The 16,418-nt window shown below is 44.7% G+C and overlaps 1 protein-coding gene across 1 annotated transcript; it reads right to left on the reverse strand.

Moving 5' to 3' along the window:
- Nucleotides 1-6,739: 6,739 nt before the first annotated feature.
- Nucleotides 6,740-16,111, reverse strand: csgalnact1b (chondroitin sulfate N-acetylgalactosaminyltransferase 1b). The gene is made up of 10 exons (XM_026188665.2): nucleotides 15,516-16,111; nucleotides 12,869-13,457; nucleotides 12,695-12,795; nucleotides 12,413-12,591; nucleotides 12,049-12,265; nucleotides 11,477-11,578; nucleotides 10,830-11,011; nucleotides 7,885-7,979; nucleotides 7,722-7,803; nucleotides 6,740-7,125 (listed from the first exon to the last, which is right to left on the reverse strand). The coding sequence occupies exons 2-10, from the start codon at nucleotides 13,229-13,231 to the stop codon at nucleotides 6,857-6,859; spliced, it is 1,590 nt and encodes a 529-aa protein (XP_026044450.2). The 5' UTR covers nucleotides 13,232-13,457; nucleotides 15,516-16,111; the 3' UTR covers nucleotides 6,740-6,856.
- Nucleotides 16,112-16,418: the final 307 nt, after the last annotated feature.

Below are 16,418 nucleotides of genomic sequence, written 5' to 3' on the forward strand. Positions count from 1 at the left end.
GCCTTCACTGACAGCTGGGAAAATATGCAATTTCGCTTGATCCGCCATTCAGGCCTACCGATACATAATAATCGAATTCGGCTATTTTAACGACAATTTAAGTGGATAATTAATCAGCACATAAATAATGTTTGTAATAATGTTCCTCCCCTCCTGTTTTTAGGAGTTTTTTGAGGGGCTTGAGACTTAAATCGCAACAAAAACCAATAGAGATGAAAGTTTGTTTAACCGGTTTTAGGGTTGTTTAATGCAAATCTGTACAGTTCCAACTGGTGACAGGTTATTTACTTAATTAGCAGGATATCAAAATAAGTAAAAATATACAGACAGGCGCAAACAGACTAAAGTCCTGTTAAGTTAAGAAAACACCATGAGGAGTTTAGAATCTCTTTTTGCCCTTGGAAACATTTTGTTGAATTTCCGAAGGATGCCTGAAGGCAGCACTCAACGTGGAAGCGGTAATAGGAATCTTAGACCTATGGCGTGCCTGTGCTCTCTGCGCCAGTCATGGGCCGATACAGAGCTGCTCCTCCCTCAGGAGCTGTAATGAGGTTTCAACGCCACTGCTATTAATAGGAGAGAGCTTCCGTGGGCCTAATCGGTCAAACATATTGATCTGATGCAGCAGGGTTTATCCTAGTATTCCTCCTCTGTGCGTTTAAGGGTCTGTGAGTTGAATCACCCTACTTCTCCCTTGATTTGCGATCTCAGTAAATCCTTTTCCTGGTGAATTTATCGTTTCGGTCCTTAGTTTTAAGTATTTTTTACTACAGCATGATGTTCATTTCTTAAATTGTGGTTCCAAGAAGAGTAAAACTGATCAGATTATGGTTTCATGAACCAGCAGGTGACCCTGCTGCTTCAGGGAGCTTCCTCGGGTTGAGTATGTGTAGCAAGCATTTGAAAGAGAACCAAAGCACATTTCCTGTTGGATCAAAACATGGGAAATACTTCTTCCTCGAACATACAGTGTTGTACTGTTTGCCTTGTTTAGTGTTTTGGGGTTTTCCTGGAAAACTGCAGGGAGCTTTAGGGATAGTTTTTGCCTCTTCATTTCCCTTACTCACTTTCAGGAGTTGGGGAGGACCCAGAACCAAAATTGCTTCTTAAATAGGAACTTTGCAAAGTTAAAATAGACCTGTTCTGTTAAATGACGAGAGGAGCGGGGAAAAAAAGACAGCATAGGCGACTCCTGATGAAACACTCAATGCGTCATGGGAATCCCCCAGCAGCCCAGACCTATTGCAGCATAACTAAGGGAGGATTCAGGGTCACCCGATCCAGCCCCAAATAAAAGTTTTGTCAAAAAGGACAGTTTTTGTCATGGTCCTGGGCCATGTTGGCCCAGTGTTCTTAGTTTTCTTGTATGTTTGTATTTTGTTCCTTATTTAGGCCATGTTTTCTGAGTTGCCCTGTTGTGTTGTTCCCTTCATGGCTTTTACCCCTGTGTATATGTGAGCCCTCGTCTTTCCTTATGTTTTATTCCATGTTTCCCCTGCCCATTATGTCCAAGTTCTCCCCGTGCTCTCCCCCCCGTGTGCCCTGTGTATTTATGAGCCCTCGTCTCCCTTTGTGGTTGTTTCATGTTTCCCCAGCCCGTTATGTCTGTGTTTTCCCCGTGCTCTCTCTCCTCCTGTCTGAACCTCTGTGCACTTCCTGTTTACTTTGTGACTCTCACGCCCGTACATGTCATGTTCAGTTCACCCCGCCCTGTCTCGTTATGATTATCAGTGTCACCTGTGTTCCCCGTGTGTTCCCACTTTCCTCGTTAACCCTCTGTGTATTTCTGTCTGCGTCTCCCTCTGTTCGGCGTGACGTCGTCCCTCATGCTGTGTGTGGATCTCCCTGTGTGTGCTTAGTTTATGGTTTCCCAGTTTAGTCTAGTTTGTATGTTTGTTCTACCAGCAAATAAAGCTGTGTTTTGAGTTCACCTCCCCGAGTCTGTGAGTCCTGCATTTTGGGTCCAACTCCTGCCTGCCGCACAGCGATTCATGACAGTACGACGTCACCACAACATGGACCCAGCAGACTTACCCGGGGAGAGCGATCTGATACGTGTCCAACGCCTAGTCGAGTGGATAACCCACACTTCCAATACAAGGGCAAAGATTGTGGGGATAAATGCTATCGAAGCAATCCTCAAAGGAAATTCTCATCTCCGCCAGGTCAGAGGATGTTTGGACTTATTGGCCAATTTGAATGAAGCCCGGGAGGCGGCGCGAACTCGGGAAATATCAGACTTGGCCCAGCAGCAACAGACAACAGCCACCCTGGAGCAGCCGCGTCAGTTTCACCGGCCGGATGTGGTTTTTCCCGGCCCTTTGGAGCCATCTGCGGGGAAGAAACGTCGATCACGCCGCGGGCGCGCCACCCCACAGCCGGACGTTCGGACTTTTACATCGCCGGCTGTGGTGAATAAGGACTCTTTTTCTGTGTCGAACCGTGGGACTATTCGTTCAGGGGTTGTGTTTTGTGCTACGGATGGTAATGTGAACAGTTTATTAGCTGCCCAGCCTCCTGAAGCTCTCTTAGCTGCCCAGCCTCCTGAAGCTCTCTTAGCTGCCCAGCCTCCTGAAGCTCTCTTAGCTGCCCAGCTACAAGCTGTGTCTCCTGTGTCCCCGCTAGCACAGTCATTAACTCCACCACAAGCTCCATTTTCACCTCTACCATCGCTTCAGTCATCAGTTCGGTCTGCCACTCAGTCGCCCTTAGCTCCATCATCCACACTACCACCTGTTTCTCTTCCACCACAACCGTCACTACACCCAGCCATTCAGGCTGCTACTCAGTCAGTCATTCAACCCATAGCCCTGCCATTAAGGCACTCTGTAGCCGAGCCATTAGCCGCCCGACCCGCAGCCACTTCAGCCACTCCTCCACCCGTCACACCTCCACTACAACCATCACTGCAGTCTCTAGCGCAGTCTCCTGCAGCTCTGCTTTCCCCAGTGCAGCCTCCAGTGTCCCCCAGTGCAGCCTCCAGTGTCCCCCAGTGCAGCCTCCAGTGTCCCCCAGTGCAGCCTCCAGTGTCCCCCAGTGCAGCCTCCTTTAGCACAGTCACCCACTCAACCACCAGCACCACAACCGTCACTACCTCTAGTTCATTCCCCTGTGAAGTCATTAACTCCACCACCTACTCCACTCTCACCACCACCGTTACTACAGACATCAGTTCAGTCCCCTGTGCAGTCATTTACTTCTCCACCGTTAGCAGCTCAGGTCCCCGTGTGTCCAGCAGCTCAGGTCCCCGTGTGTCCAGCAGCTCAGCTCGCACCTGAACCTTTGGCCCAGTTCCCCATAGCAGTGCAGTTTTCTAGCCAGCTTAACGTTGAGCCCGGGGTCCCAATTCTCTCTGGCTCTACATCGGCTCCTGCTGGAAGCTCGGATGAGCTCATCCAGCACTCCGCGGCTCCCGTGTCGCCATCTACCTCGTCCGCTGGGGGTTCCAGTGAGCCCAGCCAGCACCTCCTCGTCTCCGCTGGAGGGTCCGAGGGGCCCGTTCAGCCTCCTGTCTCCGCTGGAGGGTCCGAGGGACCCGTCCAGCCTCACGCCTCGTCAGCTGGAGGGTCCGAGGGGCCCGTTCAGCCTCCTGTCTCCGCTGGAGGGTCCGAGGGGCCCGTTCAGCCTCACGCCGCATCAGCTGGAGGGCCCGAGGGGCCCGTTCAGCCTCACGCCGCATCAGCTGGAGGGCCCGAGGAGCCTGTCCAGCCGCCACCTGCGACCGCCTCGTCGTCGCCTGGTCCGGCTGCATCCGCCTGTGCTTCTGCTACGCCTGGGCCGGCCTCTGCCTGTGCTTCTGCTACGCCTGGGCCAGCCTCTGCCTGTGCTTCTGCTACGCCTGGGCCGGCCTGTGCTTCTGCTACGCCTGGGCCGGCCTGTGCTTCTGCTACGCCTGGGCCGGCCTCCGAGTCTTCGTCCTCGCCTGGGCCGGCCTCCGAGTCTTCGTCCTCGCCTGGGCCGGCCTCCGAGTCTTCGTCCTCGTCTGGTCCGGCCTCCGAGTCTTCGTCCTCGTCTGGTCCGGCCTCAGCCTGTGCTTCGCCTGGTCCGGCCCCCGCATCGCCACCGTCTGGTCCTGCCTCGTCTGGTCCTGTGCCCACCAGGCCATGGCCAGCACGCCTGAGACTGGAGGGCCGCCGCTGCCTTCCGCGCGGTCGGCCCCCTGAACTGCTCCGTCGTCTCCTTCGCCGCCGCCGCTGCCTTCCGCGCGGTCGGCCCCCTGAACTGCTCCGTCGTCGTCCCCCCCTTCGCCATCGCCGCTGCCTTCCGCACGGCCGGCCTCCGGACCAGCTCTGTCACCTGTGCCACCCACCTGGTCGGCCCCCCGACCGTGTGACCCGTGAACTCTTGTGCCTGTGGGCTCTGGGTCGGCCCCCTGAACCTTATTTGGACTATAGTCATGTGCTCCTGTGTTTTCTGTTGTTTGTTTTTGTTTCCCGTTCTGGTCCCTCCGTCCTGGTCCCCCGCCTCCCGCCCTGGGTGGGTTGGTTTTTGTTTTTTCGGGTTTGGGCTGTCGGGAGCCAGCCCTTGAGGGGGGGGGTACTGTCATGGTCCTGGGCCATGTTGGCCCAGTGTTCTTAGTTTTCTTGTATGTTTGTATTTTGTTCCTTATTTAGGCCATGTTTTCTGAGTTGCCCTGTTGTGTTGTTCCCTAAGTGTTTTCCCTTCATGGCTTTTACCCCTGTGTGCCCCTCTGTGTATCTGTGAGCCCTCGTCTTTCCTTATGTTTTATTCCATGTTTCCCCAGCCCGTTATGTCTGTTTTCCCCGTGCTCTCTCTCTCCTCCTGTCTGAACCTCTGTGCACTTCCTGTTTACTTTGTGACTCTCACACCCGCCCTGTCTCGTTATGATTATCAGTGTCACCTGTGTTCCCCGTGTGTTCAAACTTTCCTCGTTTACCCTCTGTGTATTTCTGTCTGCGTCTCCCTCTGTTCGGCGTGACGTCGTCCCTCATGCTGTGTGTGGATCTCCCCGTGTCTCCCTGTGAGTTCTTAGTTTATGGTTTCCCAGTTTAGTCTAGTTTGTATGTTTGTTCTACCAGCAAATAAAGCTGTGTTTTGAGTTCACCTCCCCGAGTCTGAGTCCTGCATTTTGGGTCCAACTCCTGCCTGCCGCACAGCGATTCATGACAGTTTTAAGCCTAAACTTAAAAGTAGAGGCGATTTCTGTCTCCTGAATCCAAACTAGAAGCGGGATATGGGAGAGGGGTCTGAAAGCGGAATGCTCTGCCTCAGGCTCTACTTTTAAATACTCTAGGAGCCACAAGCAAGCCTGCAGTGTGAGAGCAAAGTGCTCTAATTGGATGATGTGGTCATTAAGATAAGATGCAGCCTGATTAATCAAGATCTGGTATGTGATGAGAAGGATTTTAAATTTGAACATGGATTTAACGGGGAGCCAATGAAGAGAGGAGAAATATGCTCTCTCTTTCTAGTCCCTGTCAGTACTCTTACTGCAGCATTTTGGATTAACTGAAGGCTTTTTGGGGAGTTTTAGGACATCCTGATAATGATGAATTACAGTAGTCCAGCCAAGAAGTAATAAATGGATGAACTAGTTTTTCAGTGTCATTCTGAAACAGGGTGTTTCTCATTGTTACTGATTAAATGCAGAGCGTCGTGAAAAAGGTAAGTGAAACTGCAGAAAACCCTTATAAACGTTTATAAACCTTTCCCCCAACAAATAGGGAAGTTTAGCTAAACAGAGCAGAACAGGTCTGACAGTTTTCCCATGGTTCATCTTTTAAGATCACGTGAAGTTCACACTGACCAGCAATACTCCTGCAACCACACAAAATAGAATGCTGTTCAGCTATGGCAATAAGGTGTGGCAAATGAGGACCAGAGAGAGAGCAGATCTGTTTCATGAACAGGCCACAGAGATCAGTGGTTATAGCACCAGGGCCTTTGGATCTGACCATAATCAAATGGGGCCATAACTGGATATGACAGCAGTCTGCAGTATGAATTTCTTTCATAGACTTCATCGATTCTCATATTTGTTTTGGGGGGTTTTCTCCCTCAGTCAGGTTAAGTTGCCTATAATTTATCTTAATACTATTTGTGATATATTTCATGTTTTGGTTTCCCTGTTTTGCAAAACATTGGATAAAATAAAATGTTTTGATCTGTTAATCCTGTTTAACTAGCAAAACTCTTAATTACAAACCCTGTTTTTCCTTTTTTTTCTTTCCTTTTAAGATGGTTAAGTAAGAAAGATCAGAAAAAAGATCAGAAGAAAGTGGCAAAGCACCTTAAAGTTGTTTGCCAAACTCAAAAAATCGAGGAAAAAAAAAGATGAGGAGAAAAATGAAATATTTCAAACAAAGACACAGTTAATGCTGGCAGTTCAGCTTGTGCTAGGCAGCAGTTTAGGTCACTGGTTGAGCAGGTGCCTGTATGCCATAGAGTGGGCTGGGTCTGACCAGCACCCATATCCTGTGTGTCTTCCCCAGCGCTCTCCTGTCTACGCTTCACTGCTGAACTGTCAAATAATTCTGAAAAGCCCAAAAATAAATCTTAAGAGAGAGTCTATAGAAGTGTTTTATTGGTAATAATAATAATTTAAAAATAAATATATATTTGCTTTAAAAAACTCAAATGAAACATGTGATTCAGGTTCTTTATGTCCTTTCAACAAACAGATGCTTTTTGTCATCGCGTCTTTTGCTGAAGAAACTTACAGTAACCACGCCGAAAGAAACTTATTAGATAAGGAAAAAACACACAGGAGACAAGCAGATAAGATGTCTCAGTTTTATCAACACAAAACATAACATGAATCTCATCACAAAACATCCTCTTTATCAGTGAATTATAATGTTTTTATTATATAAACTAACTTCTCTCATGAAGTTCCTCATTTCATCTGTTTCTGAGCGTGAACCTGAATCTCTTGTTTGGAGAAGAGCTCCCCCAGCTGGCTGTGCGAAGCTTCGCTCATGGCTTTTGTCTGCATACACATCTTGTACTTGTCTGGAGGAAGCTCATCTGCACAGCTCTTCTCGTGCCACAAATGGAAAAGGCTGCGAGTTGGAAAGCGAATCACCATCAGCTTACTGTGAAGGTACTTCCTGTACAGGTGCACGTCCTCCAGGCCCCAACCTTTGATGCTGCGATCAAAACCACCTGACAGGAGATAAAATCCCAAGGCTGGATTAAATCAAGAAGTTGCTATTAATTTGACTTCTACTGCCCATGACTGTCGTTTTTTAACAGCCCAATCAACCAAAATTTAAAGCAGATCTGAAGCTGACTGGTCAATTAACTGGTTAATCAGGTAAAGTTCAGTTTTGATTATTTTAACATAAATGAAAAGCAGTTAAGCTCCTCAGCAGATTATATGTATAAGAAATATCTAACCTAAAATATTGAACCCGTTTTTCTAACATTCTATAAAAGTGAACTTGACATTTTTACTATATTACTATGTAAAAATCTCTGGTTTGCTATCTTGTAATGCTCCACTGCCTGAGGCTACCAAATCAAAGTCATTTGGCAGTAAAAAGGAAACAATTCTAACTTTTAAATAAATAACTAAAAGATAAAAATTAACAATTAACATATTTAAAAGAAAAACATTTTGCAGGGGTTTCTTGTGAATAAATTCGAGGGGTTTTGTTAACCCTGAACTTTAGGTTTTTTTTAAAGGCTTATGTTTAGTTGAGCAGTAACATTTAACTTTATTGTGTTCCTTCACATGAAATTAATATATCTGTCTTTACCTATGTTGATGAAATCAGACCTGTACTGGCATGTCATGCCGAACCCAAAGTCACGCCAGAATCCACTCTCCTTCCTTATCACCTGAGGGAAGAGGAGCAGCCAGAAATCACCTCTGGATGACATTTGCTGTAACTGAGCTGTTTGTGTGTTGTATTAACCTACCAGCTGCTGCTGAAGTGAAGGCAAGAGCGTCTGATTTCTGTAGATGATAGATGGGTTGTACTGGCTGAAGAGCACTGGGTAGTACACTCTCTTACCTACAAGAACAGTTTAAACAGACACACTGAATCCTGTGACAGGTTATTTTAAAACATTTAGTCATTTAATGTGCATTTTATATAGCATAAAGTATAACAAAAGTATGTAATCTAATTTAAATAAGCTCATATAAATATTACTTTGAACTCAAACAATGAATTTCCTGCACTCTGTATGGAAATAAATAAACCCCCACAACAAAGTTCAAGAAGATGGTTTTTCTTGAAGCAGCTCATAATCTTAAAACTGACCATCTGTAAAGAGATAATTAAGTAATCCTAATTATATAACAATCTTTTCGAAATGTGATCTGCTTTAATAATTGTAATATAGTAGTAATAGTAATATTACAAAGAATAGAATATTTCTTAGTAATCTGATTGTGCAGCCTTTTACCATCCATCACCAAACATGTCACACTTCTACAAACAAAAAACAGGAAGTGTAAAACACTAATAAAACAATGATTTTAATATTTCACCTAATGATTCAAGCTGTAGCATGCACATTTTCTATTTTTAACACTTGGTGACCGGTGGGTCTCTCTCACTCTCGGTTTTTTGCTGTAAAAAAAAAAACTTTGGCAGTGAGGGGAGAGATGGATTTTTCTTTACTGGCAGCAACAGAGGGTTTCATTGGAGTGAAAAGAATAGAACTGTGTGGTTGGTATGGGAAGCGATAACCAGCAAGCCTGAACAAAGAAATGAAAGAACACAATTTCCAGAGAATCACACTTCAGTGCTATAATAAGAGACTGCTAACAAACTTCCAGAAATATCAGAAATGCCACAAAGACTGAGACAAAATCTAAAAAGTTTCATATTTCTCAAAGCAGACACGAGTTCTGTTACCCCCCAAAATGACAGTAATGACTATTCATCAGTCATTTATTTACTAAAAGTTAACACCCATATAAGCTGACTGTTACTTACACGGTGGATAAAAAAAATGAAATTTTGCCAGCAGAGCTTATGAATCTCCAAAGGTCAACGTTTGTAAATCTTGTCCTTATTAGCCAAATCGATGAACAAAAAATTTTTTTATCTAAAAAACTTTAGATATGGGGTGATCGTGGCTCAAGAGTTGGGAGTTCGCCTTGTAATCGGAAGGTTGCCGGTTCGAGCCCCGGCTTGGACATTCTCGGTCGTTGTGTCCTTGGGCAAGACACTTCACCCGTTGCCTACTGGTGGTGGTCAGAGGGCCCGGTGGCGCCAGTGTCCGGTAGCCTCGCCTCTATCAGTGCGCCCTAGGGTGGCTGTGGCTACAATGTACTGTAGCTTACCATCACCAGTGTGTGAATGGGTGGATGACTGAATGTGTAAAGCTCTTTGGGGTCCTTAGGGACTAGTAAAGCGCTATACAAATACAGGCCATTTACCATTTTTTTAAATTTCAAACCTATTTACCTTAACCTGTTTATTGCCTCTTCTTGTTTGATAGCTGTGCCCATGTGATTTTTCAGAACAGACAGTGCAGACACCTGTAGCATGCTGGCTCTGGCAGATGCCTGTTCAGTGGAGCTGGGCCATAATTTATGAGGCCAGGACCGTGCTGCTCGTTGCATAGCAGCAAGAGCAGATGTGACACTGAGTCTCCATCAGCTAATAATCACACACCACGAGGTGTTAAAGATACTGATAGAAATTTGAATTTAATGTTGTTGGCTGACACAGTACAGTGGCAGTTTATTTTTTTGCATTCAGCCACAATAATCTACCTATATTCTATCCAAAAATGCAAGATATTCTTTCTACCTGCTCAACAGAGCAAATTATTTAAGTGTCACATGGCGCAGGTAAGCTTTTTGGAGACCACCCAAAAACCTAGTTGAACAGAAATTTGCTAACAGTGGCAAAAAGTGTCCCAGTAAGACTAAAAATGAAGCTCATGCATAAGTTCAATAAGGAGGATCTGTAATCACTCATCTGCTGGCTTTCCTGGGCGTTAGGCCCCGTGTCTCTGTGTCTTTAGATCACTACCACTTTCCCACACTGTCAGGCTCAATACTGACATCATTACTCATTACTCCAGTCCAGTCATCTTCTTGTTCATCTTCTTTGAGTCGATCAGCCTCTACTCTCCGTGGCTTAAATCTCTGCTCACTGCTATCATCCCCGCCAGACTCTCATGCAACCCACCTCCTCCCCATCTCCACCTCACAGACACCTCAGTCAGAGCTCCATTCAAGCCTCAGTCTTAATTTTCACCACCTGTGCTAAATCCTAGCACTGCTGGGATTCTGTGAGATGATGTGAGAGACCTGATTCTTAGATGATGGGTCATCTAAGTCTAATCACCAAATACTTTAATTAATTTCTCTATCTTAGTAAATCATGTTCACTTCTGCAAAGGGATCTCTCCTTACTGAACTGTGGGGCAATTTTGAAACCACAAAGATAGTCAAAGAAGTGTTAAGTTTCAAGGGGAAATTCATTTTTAAATATTAATTGGGTCAGTAAACCTTTTACCAGATTTGACTTGTGATTCTATACATGCAGTTTTCTAAGTGGAGCTAAATAAGTGCCTCGAGGCATTTCAAGGTGACTGTCGGGTGACAGGTCTTCCCGTTTGCATAAAAATCAGTGTAACCATTGTAAGTAGAACCTGTGGTTTACCTTATATGAGAACTTACTACTCTGTCCTTGAAAATGTTTAACAGTTTATATTGCATGTTGATGACTTTACAGACCAGCTCAAAGGAAAGCGCTCACCTTCAGCCTGAGATCTAATCAACCACAATATTTAATAACACCCACGGAACTGATTTTATCTGCTCCATCAGCTGTAGTTTCTCATTAAGCTATTTTATTCATGATTGCAGGAACCACTTGGGGGGTCGGGACTCTCACCAGGTTCTGCATTGAGACGACAGGAAGTTAAGAAATCAGCTGTAAAGTGAATGTCAACATCACAGAAGAAGAGCAGAATGTTCTGGCTGCGCCTCCAAGCCCTGGCACCCACGTCTAAGCCCCGGCCGCGAGAAAACTCCTCATTCAGCTGGATCAACGTGAAGCTCCTGAACCGAGTCTCTCTGAGGGGAAAGACAGAAAAAGAAAACAGGAGGACTTTCGTGGATGTTTGATTAGTCTTAATATTTCTGCAGCCTGCGGATATATATGTACAAGCTGTGATGATAACACCACAATAGCCTGCACAGCCACAGCATGTGTGTATCCCTGGAGGTGCAGAAGCCTCACAGGACTTATTTTTGTTTGCCTGCAGCCGTTAAACACTCGTGCCCGAGCACAGACACATTTCTTAAGACTGAAGAGACAACGGGAGTTTAATATTTTTCTTGCAAGTGCACATTATCATGAGAGTCATAGATCTGTAGAGTCTCGTCACAATTTCACTATAACTGATTGATGCAAAAATCTCCAACTCCTGCAAATTTAAGTGTTATAGACAACTCTGGACTAATCTGCAAGCGATCAGTATTAGAGATGAGATATTAGAAATTAGATGATGAGTGAACTATGAAATGGTTTGTACATACCTAGTGGTCTGGTCCAGCACAGCTTTTACCTCGTCTATCTGATCTCGACCAAAGTAGACCACGGTGAGATGAACCCTGCCGTCCTGCTGGATGCATACCTCTCTAAATGAAACAGACATATGAACAAATGTGGGAAAATTTCAATGAAACTGAGCTGAAAATGACCTTTTTTAAAATTAGGGCCGTCTTTAAATCTGTGCATTGTCTCCTTACTAAGAGGCAATGAGTTTTATTGGTTTCCAGATGTATCTCCAGATGTCTGTGCTGGGATCAGATGTACAGCAAAAATCTCCCCACTGTGGGTAGCTGTGGGGCTGTGAGGCCAGGGCAAACCCACACTTATTCCACGTGGACCCCAAGTTGGTGTCTAAACACAAGCCCCACAGCAGTTTTGCCCTTTGGGGCCCTTATATAGGTTTTCTATGGCCAAGCCCACTGTGGCCCTGGAGCCAGCATGAAATGTGGAGCAACTCCTCACCACATTTCCGAGCAGTACTGGGGTCTTTCCACTGTGGCCCCATGTGGAGTATGTTTCCTGGGTGCCTGTTTGTTAATTTACTTCTAAATGTTACCTGAAGTTTTTGATGAATTGTTTGAATGTGTCCACCCTCTTGGACAGAGGTACGATGATGTTGATGATGATGTTTTGCGTGTTCACAATTTCGCTCTTCACTTTCATCACGGGGCCAAAAGGCCTGAAGAGTACAAGCTGCGTGAAGTCCTGTGGACTGTCACCTTTAAACGTCAGCTCGTAAATGCTTCCTCTGTCCCGCTCTGTGCGAGTCAGCCCTGCGATGGAGAAGAAAGCATCATGATATGCATTCTGTTTTATTGGGCCACTAGTTTCCTACAATTTCTTAGCTCTCTGCAAACAAATTAATGCAGTGTATGAATCTGTGTGTACAACATGAATGAATAACCTGAGGTCTTTTTCACCTTGGATAAAGTCTGAAGGGGAGAATGTGTGTTTTCTCCTGATGTTGTCAGTGTGATGCTTGGGTCCATTCAGGACATGCAGAGCTGTTTCCACAGTCCCTATCAGCTCATCTCTGCGGTCTTTTCTCACAGGCCTCTCCGCTGGATGCCTGGTCAGCCCTGTTTCCAGCTGGTACACGCTGGATGAAAAAACAAAACCCCACTTAACAGCCAACATAAGGTAAAATTTAAGTGCTACACAGCGCTCCTGGGGGGCTCCTACTGCGCCGCTGTCCCACTTACCTCTGCAGGGTGAAAGTGTCAAAAGGAATTAGTGCATATTCGCTGGGCAGCTTCACACCTGAGTTCACCTCTGCCTGGTTCAGTTGGGAGCGGAAGAACTCCTGGAGGACATCATGTAGCATTTACTACTACAGCTATAATGTCACACAAAATGTATTTATTTTCTTGTCCTACCTTCAGATCAGACTGCGTTGGGGTTTTGTGCAGGCTCTCCAAACCCTGAGGTAGGATCCCTTTGGTTTTAGCTTTATCCAGGGACTCCTGAAGCTGCTGCGTCCTCTCCTGCAGAGCTTCCTTCAGCTGGGCTATTTGCTTTGTCAGGCTGTTGATATAATGTCTGTGAGAGTCTTCCCTCTCCTGCAGTAAAGCCATGTACCTCTCCTTACTGGTGGCACTTCCAGCCCATGGCAAAGACTGCTGGCTGCCGTGAGATACAGGTTTGCAGGCCAGGAGATACAGCAGCAGCACGCAACAGCAGAGGGTCAGCACAATGAGGCCAACACGGGCCACCAGGGCCATCAGCCACCGTTTGAACATGGTGGATTGTCTTTTAAGGAAATCCTAAACACTTAAGGCTAAAGATGCATCTAGGAAAAGACAAGTGACCCATTGTTCCTAAAGATAAATTAAAACATGTGGCTTTTAGTCCTCCGCTTTTCTTGTGATGTCCCCTTCTTTCATATCCTCAGATAGCATCTTGGCATGTGGTTTGGATGGTCATTTGTTTTCAACAAATCTGTTTGTCTTGAAGTGCTGAAAATCACTACAATGAAAAATATACCACTTTAAGTTGTTGTTCTCAATCACTTAGGCTATTTAGAGTAACAGGAGGTAGACCTAGAGATGGCAAAGTTGAAAATGATAGGATTTTTACTGGGAGTGATCAGAATCGACAGGATTACAAATGAGCATATCAGAGGATCAGCTCAGGTTGAGCGTTTTGGAGGCGAAGTTAGAGAAGCAAAGCTGAGATGGACTGGATATGTACAGAGGAGGAAAAGGGGATATGTTGGATAAAGGATGTTGAAGACGGAGCTGCCAGGTCGGAGGAAAAAAGGAAGATCACAGAAAAGTTTCATAGATGTAGTGAAATAGGACGTGCAGATGGCTGGTGTGACAGAGGAAGATGCTATAGACGGGGTTAGATACAGGCAGATGACCTGCTGTGATGACCTCTGATTGGGCCAGTCAAAAGAAGAAGAGGTACATGAACCTTCATTAGTGGTTGTACAAAGGTTCCAGTATCTTCCTACAGAAATCTGTCTGTGTGTTTGCTTCTTTGGCCATTAACTCATCTAGTCCCATCTACTTGATCAGAACTTGAACAGCTAAAGTTGGCACACAAGTACATCTTAACCCTCTGACGGCCCTTAACGATATGAAATGTTATGATGCCATCATATTACCTTGCAACCACCTAGCCATGGGATAAAATTACCTGTCTTTTACCTTTATGCACCTACAACTCATGAAAACATCTTATCATCTTAATTTAATGGCCAGCACCACAAAAAGGCCAAACAACACTGTAACATGGCCATGTACAAGTTTCATCTACAGCTGCAATCACAGTTCTGTGAAGCAGTGCTAGGAGTTAACTAACATTCAAAGGCCAACATGCTGACTGACGTGTAACACCATATAAAGTACAACTAATGCTAGGGAAGGGGAAAATACTAGTTTTAAGATAAGCTGAAGTTCACCAAAGTTAATGCAGCTGGATACGAAGGCCAACGGCAGCCTGAAACATGCAGCAACAAATCCTCAAACAAAGTTGCCATCAGAAAATGCTGGAAAAAACAATCCTCCTAATGACCTTTGACGTCTAAGGGGATTGTTGAAGGTTGAAGTGTCTTATAAAATAAGATGTATTTTATGTAAATATGATGTATTTTATACCCCTAGCCTAGAGTTGGTTAGAGGTATAAAGAAAATCTGTACGTGTAAAACATCAAAGCAAACACAGATCTAAGGACGCAGATTGTGTACCTCTGGACAAACCTGTGCCAGCAGCAGATAAAGTAGACAAAAAACAAGTCGATAGATAAAAAAAAAAAATTAAAAAAAAAGAAAAAGCACCAAAAGAAACTGAGATAAAATCATGAAGGAAAACCTTGATGCTTTTATCTTCAGTGCGAGTTTTTGTTACTAGTCCACAGCACGTGGCCTCGTTTCATTGCTGTTGGACTGCTGGTTAGATTTAGTTTGGTTGCTGTAAAACGCACAGAAAGAGAAATACTCTGACCTGACTGCCACAACCCCCGAAAGTGGGAAGTGACAGAAACAAGCATTTCTCTGTGTTTCTCTCCACCCTGTGTGTGTGTGTGTGTGTGTGTGTGTGTGTGTGTGTGTGTGTGTGTGTGTGTGTGTGTGTGTGTGTGTGTGTGCGCGCGCGCGCTGCCATAATCAGTTTATTCACAGCACAGTCGGCTCTTTATAACTCAGGTAGAAGCTGATTTTATGAAAGACACTTATGTTTGCACGTCCATCCAGGCGCTATGTGTTAACATACATGTAGGTATGAGATCATAATATGTTGACCTTTAGAAACTGTGTATAATTAATATAAGTGATTGCAAGTTAAAAAGTTTACTATCTCACTTCCATTTAAAATCAGTATTACAGTCATGCCTTTAATCTCTCTCTCTTAATGCTCCTATTAAAGTCTTTCATCTGTTTCACATAAAGCTTTCATCCACTTTCCGGCAGTAAATAAATCATCACATTTATAACTAAAACATTGAAATGTGACCTCAAAGCAAAGTTTTCACTACAAATCTGCAATTAAAGACAAAGAAAAAGATGAAAGAAATGCACTCACCTTCTGCTGAAGGGAAGTTATGATAGGGCATCCATTGTCCTAAACAGCTTGTCTCCTTTACTTTAAAAATGTGTGGAGACATTAAAACATCTCCCTGCCCTATCAAAAAAAGAGGACTGAAGTGCCTTCACAACTGAACTGAGGACGTCCTCTCTCCGTTCCTCTTTCCTCGTAGTCTCCACCTTTTTCCAGCACCTCCTTCTCTCTTTTTCTCTTCCTGCCTTTTCCCTTTTATTACCTTTCATACTTCTACTTGCCCTACAAGATCTCACACCATCTGCCTTCATCCTTAATTCCCTTTCAGTTCTTCCCAGGCTCCGCTCCACCCTTAAGACTACTTAGAAGGCAAACAGAGTAAAGAATGCCATTCAGACTTCGATGCTCTGCCACCTGCAAGCTGCTGTGAGGGAAGCAGCTAGGTACCCATCCGGTCCCACCATTAGGATGGGGTCTTGCACATTTAATGAGACACTGTACAGATGGTCCTTGTTTTCATTCAGCCGTCAACTCCTGAGGTCAGACTCCTTACTGCTCATAGATTTTCTTTCTAAGTGCAGTTACTTCAATTTGATATTTAAGTATTCTCTTTTTTCATCAATATTTTAAATAGTGTTTCTGAAATTTCCATTATTGTAATGTAAGTAAAATTAAACTCAGGCACAGAATAGATGGGATTTAGTTAGTCTTGTTACATTGTCTGATTCACTGCTTTTAATTCACCCGATCCAAAAACCTCTTCACCTGCTGTAGTCACACTTTTCTGGATTTTGAACTCTTGAAAAAAACTGTTAAACACACTTTTGTTCATACTTTTTCGGGGTTTTTTTTTTGTTTTTGTCTTTTATCGTAAAGCAGTCTCATGGGTGCATACTCATGGAATATCAAGCAAATCATTCCATATAA

Source organism: Astatotilapia calliptera, chromosome 12 (genome assembly GCF_964374335.1).
Source record: "Astatotilapia calliptera chromosome 12, fAstCal68.1, whole genome shotgun sequence".
In the NCBI taxonomy this organism is placed as follows: domain Eukaryota; kingdom Metazoa; phylum Chordata; class Actinopteri; order Cichliformes; family Cichlidae; genus Astatotilapia; species Astatotilapia calliptera.

Excerpts from the sequence above, each read along its gene's own strand:
- csgalnact1b (XM_026188665.2), bottom strand. The coding sequence starts at position 13,231 with ATGTTCAAACGGTGGCTGATGGCCCTGGTGGCCCGTGTTGGCCTCATT. Across the intron at positions 12,592-12,694 it reads GACACTTTCACCCTGCAGAG|CGTGTACCAGCTGGAAACAG; the intron begins GTAAGTGGGACA and ends TTTTTCATCCAG. Across the intron at positions 7,804-7,884 it reads CTTCACTTCAGCAGCAGCTG|GTGATAAGGAAGGAGAGTGG; the intron begins GTAGGTTAATAC and ends CTCTTCCCTCAG.